The 24,422-nt window shown below is 38.2% G+C and overlaps 1 protein-coding gene across 1 annotated transcript in view; it reads right to left on the bottom strand.

Moving 5' to 3' along the window:
- The window catches only part of wu:fb16f03 (eukaryotic translation initiation factor 4 gamma 1), a 114,105-nt gene that overhangs the window by 8,030 nt on the left and 81,653 nt on the right, over positions 1 to 24,422 (bottom strand). Inside the window, exons 19-30 of the mRNA XM_056474039.1 lie at positions 20,659 to 20,946; positions 20,440 to 20,551; positions 18,338 to 18,458; positions 17,833 to 18,104; positions 17,128 to 17,258; positions 15,445 to 15,617; positions 12,589 to 12,714; positions 11,422 to 11,503; positions 8,563 to 8,661; positions 7,827 to 7,967; positions 5,124 to 5,205; positions 4,720 to 4,860 (exon numbers count right to left, since the gene is read on the bottom strand). Coding sequence (XP_056330014.1) covers positions 4,720 to 4,860; positions 5,124 to 5,205; positions 7,827 to 7,967; positions 8,563 to 8,661; positions 11,422 to 11,503; positions 12,589 to 12,714; positions 15,445 to 15,617; positions 17,128 to 17,258; positions 17,833 to 18,104; positions 18,338 to 18,458; positions 20,440 to 20,551; positions 20,659 to 20,946 — 1,768 coding nt within the window. The remainder of the gene's footprint in view (positions 1 to 4,719; positions 4,861 to 5,123; positions 5,206 to 7,826; positions 7,968 to 8,562; positions 8,662 to 11,421; positions 11,504 to 12,588; positions 12,715 to 15,444; positions 15,618 to 17,127; positions 17,259 to 17,832; positions 18,105 to 18,337; positions 18,459 to 20,439; positions 20,552 to 20,658; positions 20,947 to 24,422) is intronic.

Genomic DNA, 24,422 nt, shown 5'->3' with positions numbered 1-24,422 from the left:
GTATACGTACATAAGTGTATAGTGTGTAGTGTGTAAGTGCATAGTGTATAGTGTGTAAGTGCATAGTGTATAGTGTGTGAGTGCATAGTGTATAGTGTGTAAGTGAATAGTGTGTAGTGTGTAAGTGAATAGTGTGTAAGTGCATAGCGTATAGTGTGTAAGTGCATAGCGTATAGTGTAAGTGAATAAGAGCATATATGCATAAGTGTATACGTGCATAAGTGTATAGTGTGTAGTGTGCAAGTGCATAGTGTATAGTGTGTAAGTGAATAAGAGCATATATGCATAAGTGTATACGTACATAAGTGTATAGTGTGTAGTGTGTAAGTGCATAGTGTATAGTGTGTAAGTGAATAAGAGCATATATGCATAAGTGTATACGTGCATAAGTGTATAGTGTGTAGTGTGTAAGTGCATAGTGTATAGTGTGTAAGTGAATAAGAGCATATATGCATAAGTGTATACGTACATAAGTGTATAGTGTGTAGTGTGTAAGTGCATAGTGTATAGTGTGTAAGTGAATAGGAGCATATATGCATAAGTGTATACGTACATAAGTGTATAGTGTGTAGTGTGTAAGTGCATAGTGTGTAAGTGCATAGCGTAAAGTGTGTAAGTGCATAGCGTATAGTGTGTAAGTGCATAGCGTATAGTGTGTAAGTGCATAGCGTAAAGTGTGTAAGCGCATAGCGTATAGTGTGTAAGTGCATAGCGTATAGTGTGTAAGTGCATAGCGTATAGTGTGTAAGTGCATAGCGTATAGTGTGTAAGTGCATAGCGTATAGTGTGTAAGTGCATAGCGTAAAGTGTGTAAGCGCATAGCGTATAGTGTGTAAGTGCATAGCGTAAAGTGTGTAAGTGCATAGCGTATAGTGTGTAAGTGCATAGCGTATAGTGTGTAAGTGCATAGCGTATAGTGTGTAAGTGATAGCGTATAGTGTGTAAGTGCATAGCGTAAGGTGTAAGTGCATAGCGTATAGTGTGTAAGTGCATAGCGTATAGTGTGTAAGTGCATAGCGTATAGTGTGTAAGTGCATAGCGTATAGGTGTAAGTGCATAGCGTAAAGTGTGTAAGTGCATAGCGTATAGTGTGTAGTGCATAGCGTATAGTGTGTAAGTGCATAGCGTATAGTGTGTAAGTGCATAGCGTATAGTGTGGTAAGTGCATAGCGTATAGTGTGTAAGTGCATAGCGTAAGTGTGTAAGCGCATAGCGTATAGTGTGTAAGTGCATAGCGTAAAGTGTGTAAGCGCATAGCGTATAGTGTGTAAGTGCATAGCGTAAAGTGTGTAGTTGCATAGCGTATAGTGTGTAAGTGCATAGTGTATAGTGGTGTAAGTGAATAAGAGCTATATATGCATAAGTGTATACGTACATAAGTGTATAGTGTGTAGTGTGTAAGTGCATAGTGTATAGTGTGTAAGTGCATAGCGTATAGTGTGTAAGTGCATAGCGTATAGTGGTGTAAGTGCATAGCGTATAGTGTGTAAGTGCATAGCGTAAAGTGTGTAAGCGCATAGCGTATAGTGTGTAAGTGCATAGCGTATAGTGTGTAAGTGCATAGCGTATAGTGTGTAAGTGCATAGCGTATAGTGTGTAAGTGAATAAGAGCATATATGCATAAGTGTATACGTACATAAGTGTATAGTGTGGTAGTGTGGTAAGTGCATAGTGTATAGTGTGTAGGTGCATAGCGTATAGTGTGTAAGTGCATAGCGATAGTGTGTAAGTGAATAAGAGCATATATGCATAAGTGTATACGTACATAAGTGTATAGTTTGTAGTGTGTAAGTGCATAGTGTATAGTGTGTAAGTGCATAGCGTATAGTGTGTAAGTGCATAGCGTATAGTGTGTAAGTGCATAGCGTATAGTGTGTAAGTGCATAGCGTAAAGTGTGTAAGCGCATAGCGTATAGTGTGTAAGTGCATAGCGTAAAGTGTGTAAGCGCATAGCGTATAGTGTGTAAGTGCATAGCGTATAGTGTGTAAGTGAATAAGAGCATATATGCATAAGTGTATACGTACATAAGTGTATAGTGTGTAGTGTGTAAGTGCATAGTGTATAGTGAGTAAGTGCATAGTGTACAGTGTGTAAGTGAATAAGAGCATATATGCATAAGTGTATACGTACATAAGCGTATAGTGTGTAAGTGCATAGCGTATAGTGTGTAAGTGAATAAGAGCATATATGCATAAGTGTATACGTACATAAGTGTATAGTGTAGTGTGTGTAAGTGCATAGTGTATAGTGTGTAAGTGCATAGCGTATAGTGTGTAAGTGAATAAGAGCATATATGCATAAGTGTATACGTACATAAGTGTATAGCGTATAGTGTGTAAGTGCATAGCGTATAGTGTGTAAGTGCATAGCGTATAGTGTGTAAGTGCATAGCGTAAAGTGTGTAAGCGCATAGCGTATAGTGTGTAAGTGCATAGCGTATAGTGTGTAAGTGCATAGCGTATAGTGTGTAAGTGCATAGCGTATAGTGTGTAAGTGCATAGCGTATAGTGTGTAAGTGCATAGCGTAAAGTGTGTAAGCGCATAGCGTATAGTGTGTAAGTGCATAGCGTAAAGTGTGTAAGTGCATAGCGTATAGTGTGTAAGTGCATAGCGTATAGTGTGTAAGTGCATAGCGTATAGTGTGTAAGTGCATAGCGTATAGTGTGTAAGTGCATAGCGTATAGTGTGTAAGTGCATAGCGTATAGTGTGTAAGTGCATAGCGTATAGTGTGTAAGTGCATAGCGTAAAGTGTGTAAGTGCATAGCGTATAGTGTGTAAGTGCATAGCGTATAGTGTGTAAGTGCATAGCGTATAGTGTGTAAGTGCATAGCGTATAGTGTGTAAGTGCATAGCGTATAGTGTGTAAGTGCATAGCGTAAAGTGTGTAAGCGCATAGCGTATAGTGTGTAAGTGCATAGCGTAAAGTGTGTAAGCGCATAGCGTATAGTGTGTAAGTGCATAGCGTAAAGTGTGTAAGTGCATAGCGTATAGTGTGTAAGTGCATAGTGTATAGTGTGTAAGTGAATAAGAGCATATATGCATAAGTGTATACGTACATAAGTGTATAGTGTGTAGTGTGTAAGTGCATAGTGTATAGTGTGTAAGTGCATAGCGTATAGTGTGTAAGTGCATAGCGTATAGTGTGTAAGTGCATAGCGTATAGTGTGTAAGTGCATAGCGTAAAGTGTGTAAGCGCATAGCGTATAGTGTGTAAGTGCATAGCGTATAGTGTGTAAGTGCATAGCGTATAGTGTGTAAGTGCATAGCGTATAGTGTGTAAGGTGAATAAGAGCATATATGCATAAGTGTATACGTACATAAGTGTATAGTGTGTAGTGTGTAAGTGCATAGTGTATAGTGTGTAGGTGCATAGCGTATAGTGTGTAAGTGCATAGCGTATAGTGTGTAAGTGAATAAGAGCATATATGCATAAGTGTATACGTACATAAGTGTATAGTGTGTAGTGTGTAAGTGCATAGTGTATAGTGTGTAAGTGCATAGCGTATAGTGTGTAAGTGCATAGCGTATAGTGTGTAAGTGCATAGCGTATAGTGTGTAAGTGCATAGCGTAAAGGTGTAAGCGCATAGCGTATAGTGTGTAAGGCATAGCGTAAAGTGGTAAGCGCATAGCGTATAGTGTGTAAGTGCATAGCGTATAGTGTGTAAGTGAAAAGAGCATATATGCATAAGTGTATACGTACATAAGTGTATAGTGTGTAAGTGCATAGCGTATAGTGTGTAAGTGATAAGAGCATATATGCATAAGTGTATACGTACATAAGGTGTATAGTGTGTAGTGTGTAAGTGCATAGTGTATAGTGAGTAAGTGCATAGTGTACAGTGTGTAAGTGAATAAGGCATATATGCATAAGTGTATACGTACATAAGCGTATAGTGTGTTAAGTGCATAGCGTATAGTGTGTATAGTGAATAAGAGCATATATGCATAAGTGTATACGTACATAAGTGTATAGTGTTAGTGTGTAAGTGCATAGTGTATCGTGTGTAAGTGCATAGCGTATAGTGTATAAGTGAATAAGAGCATATATGCATAAGTGTATACGTACTGTATAAGTATATAGTGTATGAGTGTATAAATGTATATGTGCATAAGTGCATATTGAGTAAATACAGTGTGTAAGTGAATAAGTGCATATTTGCATGTGCATAAGTGTATACGTGCATAAGTGTATAATGTGTAAGTGCATAGTGTGTAAGTGCATAGTGTATAATGTGAGTGCCTAGTGTGTAAGTGAATAAGTGCATATGTGCATGTGTATAAGTGTATACGTGCATAAGTGCATATTGTGTAAGTGCAGTGTATATGGTGTAAGTGCATAGTGTATAGTGTGAGTGCCTAGTGTGTAAGTGAATAAGTGCATATGTGCATGTGTTTAAGTGTATACGTGCATAAGTGCATATTGTGTAAGTGCATAGTGCATAGTGTGTAAGTGCATAGTGTATAGTGTGTAAGTGCATAGTATATAGTGTGCAAGTGAAAAGTGTGTAGTGTGTAAGTGAATAAGTGCATATGTGCATGTGAATAAGTGCATATGTGCATATGTGTACGTGTATACGTGCATAATGTGTAAGTGCATAAGTGCATAGTGTGTAAGTGCATAGTATATAATGCACACATTTGTAGTGTGTAAGTGAATAAGTGTATAAGGATATTTGTGCACAAGTCCATATGTGCATTATTGTATAGTGCACTCACTGGGTGGCTGCTCCATCTGCACCATCAGTGCCTGTAGAGCATAGAGCGCCTGCAGCTCCTTCTGCTCATCTTTAATGTAGCGCTGCAGCAGCTTCGCCCGCTGGATCATCTCTGTCGTGTCCACTTTATACGGATTGTCACCTTGGAAAAGGACACGAGTATGACAGCGTTAATTCATCGGTCAGGATTTTATAGAAATAGAACACTTAAAACATCATTTCTGCTTTGCTGATGAAGAGATTCCTAAATTAAGTTTCATAATTGATTACAGCTTCAGATTTTGATTAAAGATCACCAAAACAATGGTCATTTTTTCATTAATTGTTCACATTACGCCTAAAAATGTGCTTTATACTGCAAATTTAGATTTCATGCAAACTTTAAACATGTTAGGAGCGACTCACAGATGATGGAGGACTGGCAGACGGAGGTCATCAACACGCGCACAAGCATGTTAGACGTGGCCTGCTGCTCGTCCAGATTAGCCTGAATGGAGACGAAAAAAAAAAAAACACATGAAAGAAATCTAATCTGAAGCTTTTATTTCTGCATTCACTCACAAACGTCTCTTGTGTGTGTTTATAAAATGTTTGCAATGAAAGAGTGATGAGAAGCATTTATGAGGAACCGAGAACTGAGTTCAGGCAAAGAGCTTAGAATCACCAAGAGGCGACACTCAATAGATATTTCATTCCAAGAGCAGCGCCCAGCGATTCCGCCACTTGAGTGAAAGCGATCAGCCGTCTATTGGATCTTATTGCTGTTGCGATGGCAAGCAGCTGCCTTGTTTTTTATTTATTTATTTAAAAAGCGCATTAAAGCTGAGATACAACCTGAAAGACGACAATACAACAGTTACTATCATAGACTGGTGATCATCAGCACTTTTAATAGTTTCTTTGACAGATGTTTCATTTATTAACCATATTTGTTTTCTTGAAACTGTCACATTTAGGTGAAATTACTTTAAATGACTTTAATTGAATAGTTTACGCACTGGCATATTACATATTAATACTGACATGTTAAATGACATTAACATCAGTTTCAAAATGGGATGTTGATAACAGATTAACAGTACTTTTTGCTGGAGTATTATATTATAATAGTACATAGTATTTTTCCAGTGTTGTCTGTTAAAAAAGACTAATAAAGTTTTATTTAAAAAGCTATTTTCTCCAAATTTATTTATTTATTTAGTTTATATGTATTTTAATTCATGATTTTTAATGCTGCCATTAAAAGTCATGGAGGCCACAAACTACCAGATAATGTAGTTTGTTTATATACTCATTTTTGCTTGACGCCAATTAGAGTTAAACAAAAAAATAAATAGTAATTAAGTTATTTAGTTAACCTTATTTATGTTATATGTGAATCAGATATTTTAGATATCAGAAGTATTAAACTTAGTCTTGTCAACATTTTGAAAATTGTCCATTTTCATTGGGATATTGTTTTAAAATGTTACTCTTCAAAGGGGATGTGCTCATTTTAACTCATATTTAACTCAATATTTTAACTCATTCTGTTTAATGTTAGGTATCCGTGCTGTTTTAACCTTTGGAATTTTCATTTTAAAATGGCCGCCGCATGACACTAGCAGCATCTAATGGCTGTTTCCCTAATAGCCTCTAGGTGAGTCAATGCTCTTTGGTCCAGGTAATGTCTAGAAGGGATACAGCTGTGGATAAACACATCACAATAGCATAATTCTTGTGACACTGTACAACAATAATTCATAAATTTACATTACAGTGATTGTTGGATGTTGGGTTGGGGTACATGAATAAAATACAATTTAATAAATAATATGAATAATAGCAAAGACTGCCATTCGTATACTTTTGAATGGGGAAATGTGTAACTGCCAATAGCTACGTCTCATTTCAGAGGCTGCATCCTCCGAAGGATGCATTAGAAGTGCGCTGTGTCATTGCGGCGCAATGAAGGCTGTCTCATTTCAAAAACATTCTAAGGCTCCTTCGTTTCACAGGTAATGAAGGACACAACCGGTGGATCCATCGCAGCCTCGATTGTCCCAAGATTCATTGTGCGCTGATAACGGCAGGACGCTTTTAAAAGAAAACTCTGGATTAAATGTATGAATTAGGTTTATTTTACGTGGATGTAAACGCATGTTAAAAAACTAAAAGAGTATGACATGTCTTACTACACACACTAAGAGTGATTTTATAGACAGTTTACATGTTTGTGTGTACACGTATGGATCAAAAGAAATATATTTCCAGCTTTTATAAGCCTTGTTTTCCCTTTAGATCGCTTAATATAGGTTTTAAAATCATTTTGAAAATTTTAATTAGCGCTTATAAATGGCAGCTGTTACGATTGCTAGGGGACGAGATTGGTCCTCTGTAGGCTAGATCGTCTCATTTCAAAGCGCTCGGTTCGGCCTGTGTGAACTTCGAAGGACTCACCTTTGAAGTCTGCAACCTCTGAAATAAGACACAGCTAATATGACGAATGAAGCCCCGCCTTCTAGTACAGTAGCCAATCAGCGATCGCTATAGAATGACAATTCTCCGGGGGAGGAGCTCGGACCAGACGCGAGTTTCTGCAGATTTTGTGTGATACAAAACATTTAGAAGTGAAATTAAAGAGACAGCTGTTGTTTAATTTGATTGGTTATTCGTACCATGAAATGTCATCGTAAGCTTGGCAAGTGGTTTTGAAGAATTTGATGTTTCCCCATTCAGACAAAATGCCTGAGCATACTGCCCGAGAGGCGTTTTAAAGATGGCCGCCGAGTGAAATGACTTGTCTTAAAGGGACTTTGATAACAGTCAGTATAATCACTGTTTTTACATTACTGTGATGGTTGGGTTTATGGTTTGGGTAGGGGTAGACGTTAATAAAATGCAATTTAATAGGTAATTTAATAAATAATATGAATAATACTCAGCATAATTACTCTTTTAAATTACTGTGATTGTTGGGTTTAGGGTTGGGTTAAAGGTAGATGTTAATAAAATACAATTTAATGAGTAACTTATTAAATAGCATGAATAATTCTCGTTGACTTCTCGCTGGAGCTGTATCCCTTCTAGCACCACCCATTGTCTGAGATGAGAAGTTTTTTCTGGTACCTCGAGCCAGTCCAGGATCCTCTGGTTATCTGCTTTCTCCTGCAGGAGGCGCTCCAGCTCTGCAGAGATCTGTGCGGGACTCAGGGACGACTTCCTGTCCTCAAACACAGACTCATCACCCAGAACTGTGAACTCCACAGCCTACACGCACACACAAACACGCATGCATTCATAACGCAACACACACCACATACACACACACAATGCGTGCACACACACATGTATGCAAACAAACACACGCACACATGCAGAAACAATCGTATGCACACATATTCACACATTTGCATGCAAACACACAGAAACAAACACATACACACACATAGAAACAAACATGTGCACACATTCACGCAAACACACCATATGAGCATACAACACACAAACATGCACAATGCGCACACACACACACACACACACACAAATCCAGACAAACACATGCACACAAACATGCATTAACACACAAATACACACACAATGCACACATAGACATGCCAAAAATGTGCACAAATGTACACAAATACAAACACACAAAAATGTACACACACACACACACACCAAAAAAATACACATACACAAACATGCAGTCACACACACACATACATACACACAAAACAAAATAATGCATGCGCACACAGACACACGCACACGCGCGCGCACACACACACACAGCATATAAGAACATTAATAATAGTGAATAATCATTTATCAATAACTCTGATTAATAATTAATAGGTCTGACCTGCTCGGTGACGAACTTGTTGACGTCCTGGTCGTCAGGCAGAAACTCTCTCCAGTTCAGTCCAGCTTCTCTCCACATCACACCGGCCTTCTTATGACTCTGACCATCACAGAAAACACATTCAATACTTTCTATTAACAGCTTCATATGCAATGTTGTGCGTCAGGGTTGTGTGTAGGGCTGTGCATTATGACAATATGTATGATGTGGACAAAATAAAGTCTATGGTGTCACAAAATACACTTTTTTCCGCTAATACTCTTCCTTATTTATATGAGTGCATTATTACTGGATGCAGACTACATTTGTTTGTATTAGTTTTTATTTTAGTTGATATTTTGTTGTTTTCTATAGCTACATTATTATATTGCCAAAACGTCAAGCATTGAGAACACAACACAACCATTATTCCTTATTCAGGGTTTTACTACAAAAGTTGCATGGCTTTTCCAGGACTTTCAAGCCAACTTTCATGACCTAATGTTTTCATATCTACATATACGTGGTAAATCATAGGAAAAACAATGAACGTTTAAATTTATTACAGCATATCATAAAACACGCAACAATCTCGCTAGTTTCAATTTATTTTATTTCTATGTAAAATAGCTGATGCTAACACAGCACTAATGATGTGAGACCAGGTTTTTGGATATGAAATCATCTAACCTCCATTCCATTATACAGATATTTGTCAAACTAATTTTAGATATTCCTTATAGTTTGTTAAACTAGTAACAGTAGGTAAAACTACTTCTATTGTAAAGCTGCGGTCACACTGCACTTTTCGCTCCATAGACTTCCATTCATAGGCATGCGAATGGGGCAGACCAGAAACAAATATTCGCAAGTTCAAGCTTGGTGAATTCTTACCTGCAAAATTGTATCACGTGATTGCATTAGACCAATAGAAAATAATTTAAAATAAGACATTTAAAATACGGAGCAATCGCTCACTTTTATTAACGTCTAATCATATTGTTTAACCCCACCCGTTTTCGCAGAGTAGTACGACAGAATTTCACAAGCTCTAGTGTAAACGCAGCTTAAGTCGCTTTGGACAAAAAAACGTCTGCTAAACGACTAATGTAAATGTAATTTCCATGACTTTACCAAAACCTGTGGGTCTGTTTTTCCAAAACTTTTCCAGGCCTGGAAAATGCCACGTCAAAACTCCATGACTCTTCCAGGTTTTCCTTGACCGTATGACACCTGCTTATTAAAGGTCCTGTGAAGTGCTTTGAAATGTGCATTTTTTTTAATTCGATGTTTGACGTAATCTCAAACAAAACATCAAGAGAGGGCAGGGCATAGAGTAGCTCCTCCCCCTTTTAACAATCGGACAATGGCATTTAGTTTTATCACAGCTCTGCTAGTGAGAATGGTTGATCTCAAGCACATCAAATGAACAGCCAATGAGAACAAAGGGGCGGGGCTCGTCAGATACTATAGAGCATTTGCTTGGCCGGAAGATTTGATGAGAAACTGAAGTATGAGATGACGACAAAAAAATTTATGCATTTAGACAAACTGCAAGCTTTACATGTTTATATCGGTTTTATATTTTCTAAATGTGAATTGTCACTGTTTTAGAGCACACTATCTTATAGATATCCCAAAAATTAACAATACTGATACTAACATCTAAAAAAAACCTTTATATTAATTTCATTTTTATCAATAAGAGGTTTGCAGCACATGGTGAACAACTGAACGATAATGTGTTCATTCTAGTGATCTAGTTTCATTACTTGAAGCTTTTCAAATCAGAGCTCGACGAGGACCCCTGCTGGTTTAAGTGTGGGAAAGCACTGTGTTGCAATAATGTCAAACGTTTACAACCGACCAACTCATTCATGTAGTAATGCAACAATAGATATTTTACAATATTACTCAATTACTGTAGTTTTTTTTACGTGAAAAACTGTAAAAGTATTTTAGACAAGATGTAAAAGTATTTACGCTTATCGCTTTCCAATCGTGCACCTCCCAAAAAATGTAACTACACAACGACACGTAGCGCAAGCTCTGTGATTGGTCGGCTTGGTAGCACTGATGAGTGTGGGCGGGACCGAGAGCCGTGTGAGTTCGTTGGAGCGAGTGTTTAGTCCCATCGAGTGTCGAGTCCCGTGAAGGAGCTCCAGATTAAATTTTGTTTTGGGTTTACCTTACAACTAAAGTTGTTGCACGTCCGCCGGTTCCTGCCTCAAAATGAGTTTAAACCGCTTGTACATTAAGGAAGCGTTCAGAAAAAACAAAACACCAGCGAAGAAACTCGACACAGAGGAACATAAACTCCTCACTGCCAACTAGCGTTTCCGAAGTGTATTGCAGAGCAACAGAAACAGTGCGCAGAAGTATGAATGCACAGCTACGCGCGTTGCATGTGCCGTAGGTCACGTCGAACACTTGACGAAGAAGTATAAACCAGGCTTAAGGAGGAGGCTATGGGAGTGAGGCTTCAACACCGCGCTCGCCAGCTGGCCTCAGTTACACACTATACAACAATATGCAGTGGTCTTCTTTAAAAATAGTTGTAAACAATACGCTAATCACTCTTTAGTTTGGTCCAAAAGCTTTTTACTATTAATTATTATTGTATTTAAGTTGAATTACTGGTGCGTGGGACCGGTGCAGTGCTTTGAAACGGTACAAATGTATGTAATCGACGCCTAATGTCAAAATTCAAAGTGGTCACGTGGGTATAGGTGAGAATGAAGCTTCATACGTCACTGATTACGTGATTATGGCAAAACAAATCAAGCTCCAGCACACTGCTTCACTGCGAGACGTATCTTTTTTTTTGATACATGCTTCAAAGCCTCGTTTAACAATGTCACATCACTAGTTCATTCCTACCATTCCTTTGCAGAGCTGGTTGAGGATCTCCACCAGCAGGACTCCAGCTTTCCCTAGCGGCAGCAGAGGTTTACTCAGCTCCCTGCAGAACAGCACACACTCAATAACACACAATAAAAGCTCTCTTTTCCATGTTAAAAGAATTTTTTTGTACTAATCATCAGGCAAAATTTCTATTAAAGAAACAGTTTCTATTTCTGCATCGTTGCAGCAAAACAACAGCAAGAATTAATATGGCATTGATCTCCTCAGGTGCTGATTATGTGCTTTATTCAGGGTTAAATGCTCCCCGTGTGTGTTTAAATACATTTCACATGTCATTTATTGCCATACTACTGAAAGCAGCAGCAGATAGTTCACCTCCGATCTTGAAAATTAAATAACTAGCAGACGGTTTGAAAAAAGGTCTGAAAAACCCAAACTAAAGGTTTGATCAGGATCAAAACCAAGATTATTACGTAATCTAATCCGATTATGTAATGCATTTTTTCTTTTGATAAACCCATTTTCAAGATTTAATCCAATCCCTTATCCAAAATCCTAGTGGATTACTTTTGAATAACGTTTGACATGTTATAGCATTTATGTTTCGTCCGGAGTTTCATGTAATTTCGGGAGTTTCATTTTTAATTTGTCGACTTTAACTGCAGTTTGGCACTTTCACTTTCATTCAGAAACCTTTCATGCATGCCCCCCGTGACGAACAATATATTGGATACGAGTATGAACTGCTGGAAGAGTGTTGTTTAAATGGAATTTGATACGGCATGGGGGAAAAAAAACTGCAATTAATGAAGTGTGTCTGTGCTCCTTCCCTGACTCGGTAGGTGCAGAGAATAGTGTCAAACAGCCGTGTGTGTATTGACTATCCTGTTGCAAAAAGCTCATCGAAAATCACTGTTTAGATGGTAGACTCTTAATCAGAGTATTTTCTTAATCGTATTAAAATCTGATTATTGGCGTCCATGTAAACTTACTGATCGATTCACATGAACTCACAGTGAATTTAAATCATCAGCCAGTTAGATCGTGCCATGCAAATACCCCAGAGCAGATGCTAGCCAATCAAATTTTTGCAACACTGGAAAAGTAATGTGATTGGCTGTTGTCCTTTATCTGGCGGAGTTTAAATGTTTGTCGTGTAGTGTAGACAGTGTGTTTTCTTACCTGAAAAGTGGCCCCATGGGAATGCCTCCTTCATGCAGCATTGGGCAGATCAGCTCGGCCAGATACAGCCAGATATGAGGGATATCTATAGCCATGTCCTCCGCCACCTCCAGCACCTCCATCAGCCTGACCCACACACAAATAACCAAAAAACTATTTAAAATAATCTTTTCTCTGTTAAACAGCATTTGGGAATTATTTGAAGAAATTTAATTTTAAAGGGAAAATAATTCTGTCTTCAACCATATATTAAAATTTATTAATATATTTATTACTTAATAGCTGACTGTACTGCATTTGTTCTGTCAACCAATAAAAAACAGGAAGTTTGTAAATAATTACCTTTCTTTGTAGGTAATATTTTAAAATCTTAAACATCCAAATTAACAAAATAAAGCATTTAGGTTATTATTTATTATAAATAAAGTGGATAAAATTGTATATATTAAATATTTATCATATACACTTTACATTCTTATAACATTACTATTATTTATAATATATTATTTATTTAAATACACACACGCACGCACACACACATTTATATATTGTTATTGCATTTATAAAAAAGATAGAAACAAGTATGGTGAGTTGTGTTAAATCAATTCTTCAGCATATAAATGTAGTATTTTATATAAAGTTATGCTATTATGTTATGTATTGAAGTGTTTATTTTAGCATTTTTCCTATATCCTATATAATTTATCAATATAACAACAAATTATATATTATATTAATTGCATTATATTATATTAATTGAGTATTAGATCAACACCGAATATTAAAAATATTATAACATATAAAATAAGGTGTTAGATAAAAATGGGCAGTGTGATAAAAACATTTATGCTGGAAATATTAATGGAAAGGGGTGACGCAGTGGCGCAGTAGGTAGTGCTGTCGCCTCAGAGCAAGAAGGTTGCTGGTTTCTGTGTGGAGTTTGCATGTTCTCCCTGGGTTCGCATGGGTTTCCTCCGGGTGCTCCGGTTTCCCCCACAGTCCAAAGACATGTGGTGCAGGTGAATTGGGTTGGCTAAATTGTCAGTAGTGTAAGGGCATTCGCTATGTAAAACATGTGTTAATAAGTTGGCGGTTCATTCCGCTGTGGTGACCCCGGATTAATAAAGGGACTACGACGAAAGGAAAATGAATGAATGAATATTACTGGAAACATAAATTTTTTATAGTTTTTGTCAACATCATTATTATACATCTTTATTATTTTTTTAAAGTCTTTTTTAAGATTTTACATTATATAACCCAAAAATTACCACAGACAAGTTAGGTGAAAAATAAATAAATAAATAAATAAATAAATAAATAATAATAACCCCAAACCAAAAAACAAAAACACCAATTCACATTCCACAGCTTCAGACTTTTAAAGCTTTTTCAATACCTCAATTTTACCTCAAGTTCAAAAACATCAAAACCTCAGTGTTTATTATTATTATAACCACTATTATGACAACATTACGTTTAACACGCTCACAAACAAACATACACACATCTTGTATTAACATGTACACATCACTAGCTATGTTTCCATCCAAAAATGCTAATTAAATGTATGTGCAAAACTGGGATATCGCATAAAAGACGTGCGAATAAAGCAGCGTTTCTTCGCCAGTGTGGGCGTCGAGGAGAGTTGAAATCAAGTTAACTTTATAGTAATGAGCCAAGACGCGGTTCGTCAGCAAGCAATCAGATTGAAGAAGTCCACCGCTTCAGAGGAGTCCAGTAAACACGGTCACTGTGAACTTTGGTTCCGACCACAGTTGTTCCCAAGGGTTTGATTATTGCGGTCGCCGGATTTCCAATTATTTGTAATGTTTTCTTACAGGAACATGCATTAAATAAGTAGCGAGTTACTGATGTGCATTAATGTTATATATATTTATCTTTAAAAAAGCGTGAATCTCATGCGACAGTACAAAACTATTGCTGCTTCAGGATATTTCAGACACATGGATACATTGGAAAATTAGGTGGAGCAAAGCCACACCACATGTAACTTGATCCTCCATTGTTAAATGAGTTTGATAAGAAATGCACAACATTTTCACTCTAGAAAGCATGTTTTCTGCGGGAAAGTAACTGATATGCTGCAACGGCCCCTTTAAATACCACATCAATGTAGAGAATTTTGACGCTCTCGCCTCTCGGAGCTGAAGGCAGACAGCGATGTCGCCAGGGCGGCCAGAGCGACCTTTGATGCTCTCACAACCTTCGGTGTGAACGCACAGTTAAAATGTGCCTTGCCACCCTGCGAATAAACATATTCAGCCGCTTATATCCGAGATCTTGTCCTTTCAGTCATGACCCAAAACTCATGACCATAGGTGAGAGCAGGAACGTTCAGCTCAGCTCCTTCTTCACCACAACGAACCGAAACACTGACCGCATTACTGCTGCACCAATCCGCCTGTCAATCTCATCATTCCCTCACACGTGAATAAAACCCCAAGATACCTAAACTCTTCCCCCTGGGGTAAGGACTTTCCTTCAACCTGGAGATGGCAAACCACCTATTTCCGGTGGAGTATTATGGCTTCGGAGCTGCTGATTCTCATCCCAGCCGCGTCACACTCGGCAGCAAACCGCCCCAGCATGCATATGATCTCTTATAACAAAATCACATGACTTTTTTTAATGCACATACTGGTATTTGTTCCGTAAAAGTGTTTCCATCATAGTTTATGCGCATCTTTTCTTATCGAATAAAAGTTTATCCTACTCAGTTATGCACGTATGTTTTTTTATGTGCATCTTTGCGTTTCCTTCAACATCCAAAATGCATATAAAAATAGGTGGATGGAAACAGCTACTGATGTGTGTGTTGATCTGCCCTCTCACCCTTTGTAGTATTGTTGTGTTGTTAGTGTCTGTGTTTTGAGCAGCTGGTGAAACAGTAAACCCAGGTGTTCCCTAGCGAGTGTGCTTCTCTCCAGAGTTGACTCGATTCCTGTGCGGACGAACACCGAGAGCAGAGACGAGCAGTTCAGCTCACTGACACACTGCAGCGCCTCCTACAGCACAGGAGAAAGAACAACAACAAAAGAAGAAGAAGTGAGATTTACTACTTCAATCCATGTGTATTTGTATAGCAAGTTTCACAATAATTCCTGTTTGAAAGCAGCTAAAGGAGCACATTACTGCATTACAATCAACATCAGAAACGTTAAGGTCATTAGTTACCATAACTTTATTCGTTAACAGTTAAAGGGGTGGTTCAGAATATCATTTCAAGGCTTGGTTGTGTTAATAAAATGCAAAGCAATGTGTGCTCATGTTTCACTTAAAGGAAATCACGTCATTCAGAAATCTCACTTTGATTATATACAGCTACTCAGCTAACATGAAAACGACTGATATATTTCCTAGTTCCTCTGAAAGGCCCGCTCTCAAGAGGCTCTGATTGGTCATCTGTCATAATGTGCTGCGATTCGCGGATCAGCCCCACGTCATGCCCGTACGAGCACGCGCTTTTGTGCTGTGTAAACAGTCAGTCAACCTCATGCCTACTCTCTAAAATAACATCTGACAAGTGTCTGTAACGAGTGAAAATGGGGTATGGCTCCTTTAAGAGAGATAGCCATTGTGTGTGTGTGAACTGTCTGTAGACGCGTGTAGCGCACGAGAAGCGCATGTGCACAGAAAGATGTTTATTTCTCTCTGATGCTGGGATTAAGTTATTGTTCTGTAATGTACAGTGACACTGTTGACAGAAGATTAAAGCACAAGATGTGGGATGCGACCTGTGTGAGCATTGATTTATTTTTCTGCTGCTACACTAGTTAGGTGAGCTATCCTGTATTTTTTTAACTCAACGCGTTACATGACGTCTTTCACATATATCCGGAATATGCATGTGTAAGTAACATGAATCATTCACACATCTTTTGCGAGTTCATTATCTGAGATGTAAAACACATGGAAAAGCTGCCTATAGAGAGACACACACGCGCTGGTGAAGAGTGTGTGTTTGTTTACAGCGGTTTGACTGATAAATATGAATTTGTAGCAGTGCCAAACAGCATTTCCCGTTGTTTACATCTTTGCTACAACATACCGTTAAGGCTAGACACTGTACATGTCATGATCAATTTGAACAAATAAAAACTCACAAGCTACAGCTTCTGCTTGTTGGAGCTGCTCCTTCTTTGAGGAGATTTTAACCGAATCCAGCACTGAACTGGGAGAGATTCTGGAGCTGTGTTTTGTCAAATCATGCTTGCTATGTATTTTATAATTCTCTGGAACAAAATTAATATTGAACTGTAAGCACTTCTGTCTGAGTCGTGTCCTTTGGAAGCTGAAATACAGAAACAGAAGAAGCTCTGTGGAAACAGCAGCGTCTGGACGCCATTTTAGCTCTCTCTGCTGTAACATTAGAGTGCCTCTGGCCACGCCATTTAGCTGCGCAGTGTGTGTGCACGGTAAAAGTACCTTTGTGATCTCACAGGCCCGGAAGTATTTTTTGTAGTCCCCAAAATTCGTTCATTGTGTGTGTGTGTGTGCGTCTGTTGGAGTGTGTACCTTCAGGTCATTGATGTGCAGATACTCCTCAATGATAGCAGTGGATTTCTTCTCCAGCTCTTCTTCAGTGAGGGCAGGTTTAGAGGCAGCAGCTGGAGGAGGAGGCACTGCTGCTACACTCTCTCTCTTTACTGTCAATATAAAAATCAACACCAACATCCTGTTAAATAACCTGATGCAGAACAGCATGTGATTTGCTTCACGAGTGCTAATACTCCTCTATTTATATAGCATTATGTTTCATTACATAACATTTGCAATACCCCTCAACAAGCGTTAATATCAGTACAAGTTTTCAACAATAAACTACTGTATTTTTGATTATTAGACTTAGAGTTTATGAATGGAAAATAAGATTGAGATTGAGTGTGTTTATCAGAGTGTGTGAGTGTGGGTTTGCGTGACAGATTAGCGTGTGTGTGTTGTGTATGAGAGTGTACAGTGCATGAGCGTCTGTGTTTATGTGTGTTTATGATGTATCAGTGTGTGTGTGTGTGTGTATGAGCGTGTACGTGTTGTGTATGAGAATGGGGTGTGTATGAGTGTCTTGAGTTTATGTGTTTGATGTACGAGTATGCTAAGTGTGTGTGTGAGAGACTGTGTATGTGTTGTGTATAAGAGTCTGTGTTTATGTCTTTGATGTTTAAGTGTGTGTGTGTGTGTGTGCAGACTAATTGATGCAAAGATATATAGTCCTTGAGTTACCGCTGCGCTCTCGTTCTCTCTCTCTGTCTCTCTCCCTGTGGTCGGTGGTCGTGCTGGAGCCGCGGCGCAGCACCTCAGAGGAATGCTGCTGCTGCTCACGCTCACGGCTGCGCTCCTCCTTCTCACGGCTGAAGCTGCGTTTGCCCACAGCAGGACGGTTCCGATCTGACCCACGCTCTCGCTCATCTCTGCGCTCGTACCGATCACCAGCCCGATCCATGCGCTCATCCCGTCGCTCGAAACGATCACTGCGCTCACGACTAGAGCTGTTCCTGAGACACACACACATGTATATGCATAAACGCAAACACACAAGTACATGCATAGATACACATACCCATGTACATATACATGCATCCATACACACACACCAACTGGCCCAGCTGGAACTCGAACCAGCAACCTTCTTGCTGTGCAGAGAAAGTGCTAACCAATGAGCCACCGTGCCGCCTATATTATAGATATGTAGTGTAGATAAAGAGCAGTGGTACGGTGATGATCTGACCTGTGAGGAAGCCTGCGGTCAGAGTCGATGTTCGCCGAAGATGATGATGATGAAGATGATGACGAAGGCTGCTGAAGTGCTGAGAAACGGTTTAAAGTATTCGGACGACCAGAGTCTTGAGCTGTAAAACACACAGAGAGATGTGAGCTGGGTCATGTCTGAGTAAAGCTAAATTCATACTTAGTATGCCTCGTATATATGTACAGCTGAAGAGCAAATTATTCTCCTAAAGCGCTGTTTGACAGCAAGAAAACATTTCACAGTATTACCAATCATATTTTTCAACTGGAGAAAGTTTTAGGTATTCTAGTTAAGCTGGAATATACTAGGAATCACTTTATTTTGATGGTCTGTTTAACACATTTTGTTGAATTTAAGTTGCATTGCATCTACATGCCAATTTAGGCCCCGTTAACACTAATCCGCTTTAGTTTTAAACCGGTGTTTTAGAATGAAAATGATCTGCGTCCACACCCGGGCGCTACATGTTGACGCACCAACCACTTGGCTATTGGTGCCGACAGAGTAATTGACATTCTTAATAAATGACAATTTATTTACATTATGGGATGTTTTTTAAAAGTTGTTTACATTTTAAGACTTTATATTTAAAACAAATGTGACACACTTACTGTTTCCTATATGGAAAGCAAAAACTTTGAAGCTCAATACCTCAAAATCCATCAGAACACAGATAGAACCGTATAATTCCAAGGGGACGGTTTATGTTGTGTGGGTGTTGAGATCCTGATCTTTTAATGATTAATTGTGCAGCTTACACTGAATGCATTAATGCAGGCTAAACAATGAACCCACCACATCCCCAATAACCCAACACAACTTCTTAAATCATCGTTATATTTCACAGGAAAGACTAAATGCTTTCATACATGTGATTTGAATGACGCGAGAGGCGATCTCTCTGCGATCGTTACACATTCAGGATTAATCTTCAAGTTAAAAAATTAATTAATCTGCGCGTCACGTGTGTTCCGAACTGTGGGTTGTAATCTGTATGAATCTCGGATCAACCATGCTCCGTTACACCCCTAATACAAACATTGCACACACAACAATGGGCCTATATAAACACAGGCATACTGACAACACATAAACCAGTCTAACAACCATATAATTTTTACAGTAATTTATTATTTTGTTTAATTTAATATTAAGCTTAGCTAATGAGACTGGTGGACACAAGTCTATTCTTGGTTTAATTTTGGAGATCGTTAATCAGAGATCATCCTCAGTATTTAAGTTATTTTTAATGTATTTGATTGCCATAAAGAAAGACAGAAAGTTTAACACTGCTTGTAAAAAAATCAATCTGCTGCAGCTGACGCTATTGCAGTGTTGTTAATCTAACATAAACACACCAGTCCCATGAATAAAATAATTGAAAGGCTGACAGCGTTTCATTTGCATGCTGTTGTTTTATATGCATCTCTTAACTACTTTTTTCTGTGGGTTATGGATAAAATATGGTAAGAAGATTTATTTGACTTTTGGAAATCATCAAGCGCCCCCGTCATTGTCCTGTACCCTCCCAGGGAGTCCTGACCCCCACATTCAGAACCACTGGTCTACAGAACAAACCACTGTTTAACAATGACTTGCCTAATCAACCTTTAAATGTCACGTTAAGCTGAATACTAGCATGTTGTAAAATAACTACTGAAACATTATCTACTGTCATCTTGGCAAAGACAAACCAGACTAGTTATTGGTTTTGAGCTAGTCTCTTTAACTGCATGACCACCATTGCTGTTTACAACCAAAACAACAACCGTTCACCCCAGAAGTGACCTTTCACATAACATAAAACTCTTTTCTTTCCATGTGCTACACCTTTTCCATGTGCACCTTTAAAGAACGTTCAAGAACGAGCCATCACTATTCAGTTGCATTTGAGGTGTTCAATGCAGAAGTATAAATCAACCTTAGGGCTCCTTCACACCGAATGAGTCTTTGCTTTTAAAAACACAAGATGCAGAGCATAGGAATGGGTTTAAAAGCAGTGCAGCGTAGCACTTTGTTCATTCTGTGTGAACGGCCCCTTAAGTGTGTATTATAGATAGTAGTGAATATAAAAGTCTGACCGCTGTCGCTGGGTTTTGCTCCTGATCCTCCACTGCTGCCTTTGCCCCAACTGCCCCACGTGCCTTTACCTCCAGGGGCAAGAAGCTGATTATTGAAGTCCAGAGCTCCAGGCTGCACAATAAACACACACAACATCAGGGTACATACAGGTATCATGGCATTTCAAGTAATGAATTGTGTAAATAATAATGTGCCGAGCTTCTGCTGCTGGTTCAGACCTTGGTGATCTTGCTTAGTCGTGTTGGGTCGATGGGTCTGTTTTTGGTAGAGATTGGTACGGTGTTCCAGCCGTCATCAGGGCTCTGGTTCCCCCGTGGTCCGGGTGTGTGTGTGGCCCCACGGGATCCCATTCCTCCTCCGGCCGAAGCCCCAGATCGGCTCTCCTTCTTGGACAGGAGCTGCTGCTGCACCTTCGCCTGCTCGCGGTGCTCCTCCAGCTGCGCCTCCTTGTGGATCTGCTCAATGGTTTTCGGGCCCTGATCTCCTCTGCGTGGCACCCAGTTATTCTAACACACACAGAAAACCGAAATACTGTAAGAGATGGCTTGTTTTATAATCTTTTTTCGGATCTGTTACACTCAACGAACAACAAAATGATCAGAGAAGGGTCTCATCATGACAGTAAGGTTAACTTTACACCTTTCTCCAAACTTCAGAAGGTAAAATATTGACATTATGATTAACTCAAGAATGACCAAATGACCAGAGAAGGCTGACATGATCTTAAAAGGTCACGAAACACCAAAACACTTTTCTTGAGATGTTGACAGTCATATATGTGTCCCACACTGCTAAAAACACTATTAGGATACATATACAGTAGTCAACATCTGAAGTATATCAGCTACATTTATTAAAGGTTTCCTAAAATAATTGATCAACAGCCATTCTTGTCTTAGGACAATTTTGAAAAACGATTTTAGTCCACTTCAAATTTTGACTGCTGTATAAACCATCATGTAAATGAATCACTTGCTGTGTTCATCCAGTCAAAATCATTTGTAATTATTTTGTAATTAATAACATAATTTTAGTTACATTTTTGGATAAATTGACTTAAAAAAAATTTCCCGAGGTAAACCTGATTAAAAATCTCTGGAAAATCCTTGGTGACAATGTTACAGTTAAGAAACACTACAGTCGATGATCTGTGAAAGGGATTAAAGAAAAGTGAGTTATACAATGGTGAACATTTGAAGTGGATCAGCTCCATTTATCAAAGTTTTCCTAAAATAATTGATCAACAGCCATACTTGTCTTAGGACAATTTTGAAAAACGATTTTGATCCACTTCAAATTTTGACTACTGTATAAACCATCATGTAAATTAATCACTTGCTGTGTTCATCCAGTCAAAATCATTTGTAATTATTTTGTAATAACATAATTTGGGTTCATATTTACTGCTCTTTCATTATGTTGCTGGCTGTTTTTGCACATTTTTTATAAATCAATGATCTTCACTGCCTGATTGAGATGTAATATAAAGTGTGTTTCAGTATGTCCAAAGAAGCACTGCATTAAATTACAATTTCCCCTGTCATGTCTTTAAAATATCGAAATTTATTTTACCACGGTATTTTCAATGGAGTTTATGAGCTCGCCTGCTGATCCTGACAACGGCTTTTAATCTCATTTTACAATTCAACAACTAAATGAATGCTTAAGTCTTTTTAACTGAATGTATTTTAATTACATTACAGCACTGATGCTGTAAAAGAAATCTTATGAAATTGAAAAGAGTCACATTAACCATTCACTGGAAGTTTATCACTGGATGAAAAAAACACTATGGGCTCTATTTTAACTATCTAGGCACAAAGTCTAAAGGGCAAGCTGCAAAATCATTAAGGGTGTTTCTGAATCCACTTTTACTATTTTAAGGATGGATAAATACGTTCTGCGCCCTGACGCATGGTCTAACAGGGTTGTGCTTATTCTCTTAATGAGTTCTGGGTGTGTTTTAAGCATAACGTGCATTAAAGCAATCAGAGTCTCATTTCTCATTCCCTTTAAGAGTCAGTTGTGTCGCTCCATGGCGCATTTGCTATTTACATGACAGACTTTGTAAGTGTAAAAACGGAACGCTTCACTAGTGAGAAAACAGTAAAACAGAGCATCTGCAGCGCGAGGATAAAGAACGAGCCTCCTCCATTCAGCCTCTTTACTTTCGCTTTACTTTACTTTTACTCTTTACTCCTTTACTTTGGTGGAGTAAGGAAACGGTGGAAACTCACTCCACTGAACACATGCATTAGCCCACATATTTAATTTAGTTTGTTCAGCGCAAATATTTGCTTCAAAACTATTTCTAAATTCAGTTCTAATCTCCAGCAAAGAAATAAATGAATAATAATAATGAAGTGTGGTCAATAAACTGAGTTATATCCAAACACACGTCCTGTTCTTATGTCCCATATGGTGATGCAGACGTCTCCAAAACCCCACAGATGGACAAATCTAAACTTGTGTTTATTAAAACAAATATAAATCTGCATATAATAAATAATACTGATCATAATAATGCTAACATTACACTGATGCAGTGTCATGAATAAACTGAAAAAAGGCGAGATGGAGGCATGGAGGCAGTGTTTTTTTTATAATAATGTAGAAAATAATCATCTTTGTAACATTTTAATCCTTTAATTGTTTTCATCTGTAAATATATTTGTGTATTGCTGTACATCATGTGTGTATTCAGCAGTGTGTAAGCGTTTGGACCTGCATATGTGCATAACTAACGTGCTCTGCAGGACTTTAGAGCAGCTTTTAGTTAGTCAATGGTGCTAATTCAGTTCCTCAAAATAGCAACACTCCAACAATGCGCCTTAACACACCTCCTTTATAGATCAGCACACCCATGAGTCCACAAAGTGAAGCATATGGATTTGCTATTTAAACAACACGACGCAAAATGTGAAAATTAGAGTTGCGCTGGTCTGAAAATAGCAACACATCTCACCATACATGCCTTGCGCCTTATTGCACCGGGTGTATGATAGGGCGCTAGCCGCGCATATAGGCCATTAAAATTAACGTAGTCATGTTGAATCACAAACTCAATGAGAGAATGCAGGAACTCAAATTATTTTTCTTCACTAAAAAAAAACACAGAGCAAAAGTAACAAACACATTGCTTTAAACTTTCATTAATCTGTATATGTATAGCTCTGTGGAAGATAACATTATCCTACATTATTATTTTTTTTAATGGTTATATTTTAAAGGTAAATGAAAGTTGTTCTGTCCTTACTCTGGTGTCTCTCTTCCCAAAGTTAGACAGGCAGATAAACCCTTTCCAACACGTAAGTTTGTGGGAGAATGTCATGTTGAGTATGTTGAAACAGTGAAATTATACAAAAGATATTTACATCCAATAAGCCTTAGTTATCTCACTGTACATAACATTAATATATTGGCTAGAATATAAATACAAATAAATATTAAACTTACAGACAACGTGTCTACAGGTGATCACAGGATGAGTGGATTGTAAGTGTTTTCTTGTAAGGGGCTCTTTTTTAAATGAGGCTATTAACTGTCAAAATGTTTCTATGGCAACAATAATTTAAAAGAAGCTAAATGACTAGGCACAAAGACTGTAGAATACACAAGACGTGTCACTCATATAGTTTTGAATGGGGAGAAGTGTAATGGTCAATACGGCAAATGAAGCCCCGCCTACTGGTAGTGGAGCCAATCAGCAATTGCTATAGACTGACGTTTCTCTGGGGGAGAAGCTCAGACCAAAGAAGATAGAAAAATCAAAAGGCCGTCAAAACTGTCCAACTGTGTTCTAGTTTCAAAATTTTTGATTAAAGTAAAGGTCATGCTTGTTTGTATTTGTAGGAATTTTGGATATATATTTATACTCTTGTTTTATGTCTGTTTTATTTATTTATTTTTTGTATTGTCGTTATTATTTACTTTCTATTACCCTGGCATTGTTTTGTTTACTACATTGTCATGTATCTGTTGT

This window comes from Danio aesculapii, chromosome 15 (assembly GCF_903798145.1).
Source record: "Danio aesculapii chromosome 15, fDanAes4.1, whole genome shotgun sequence".
Lineage (NCBI taxonomy): Eukaryota > Metazoa > Chordata > Actinopteri > Cypriniformes > Danionidae > Danio > Danio aesculapii.
Note: the sequence above shows the minus strand (reverse complement) of the source record. Positions and strands in the feature narration are given on the sequence as shown.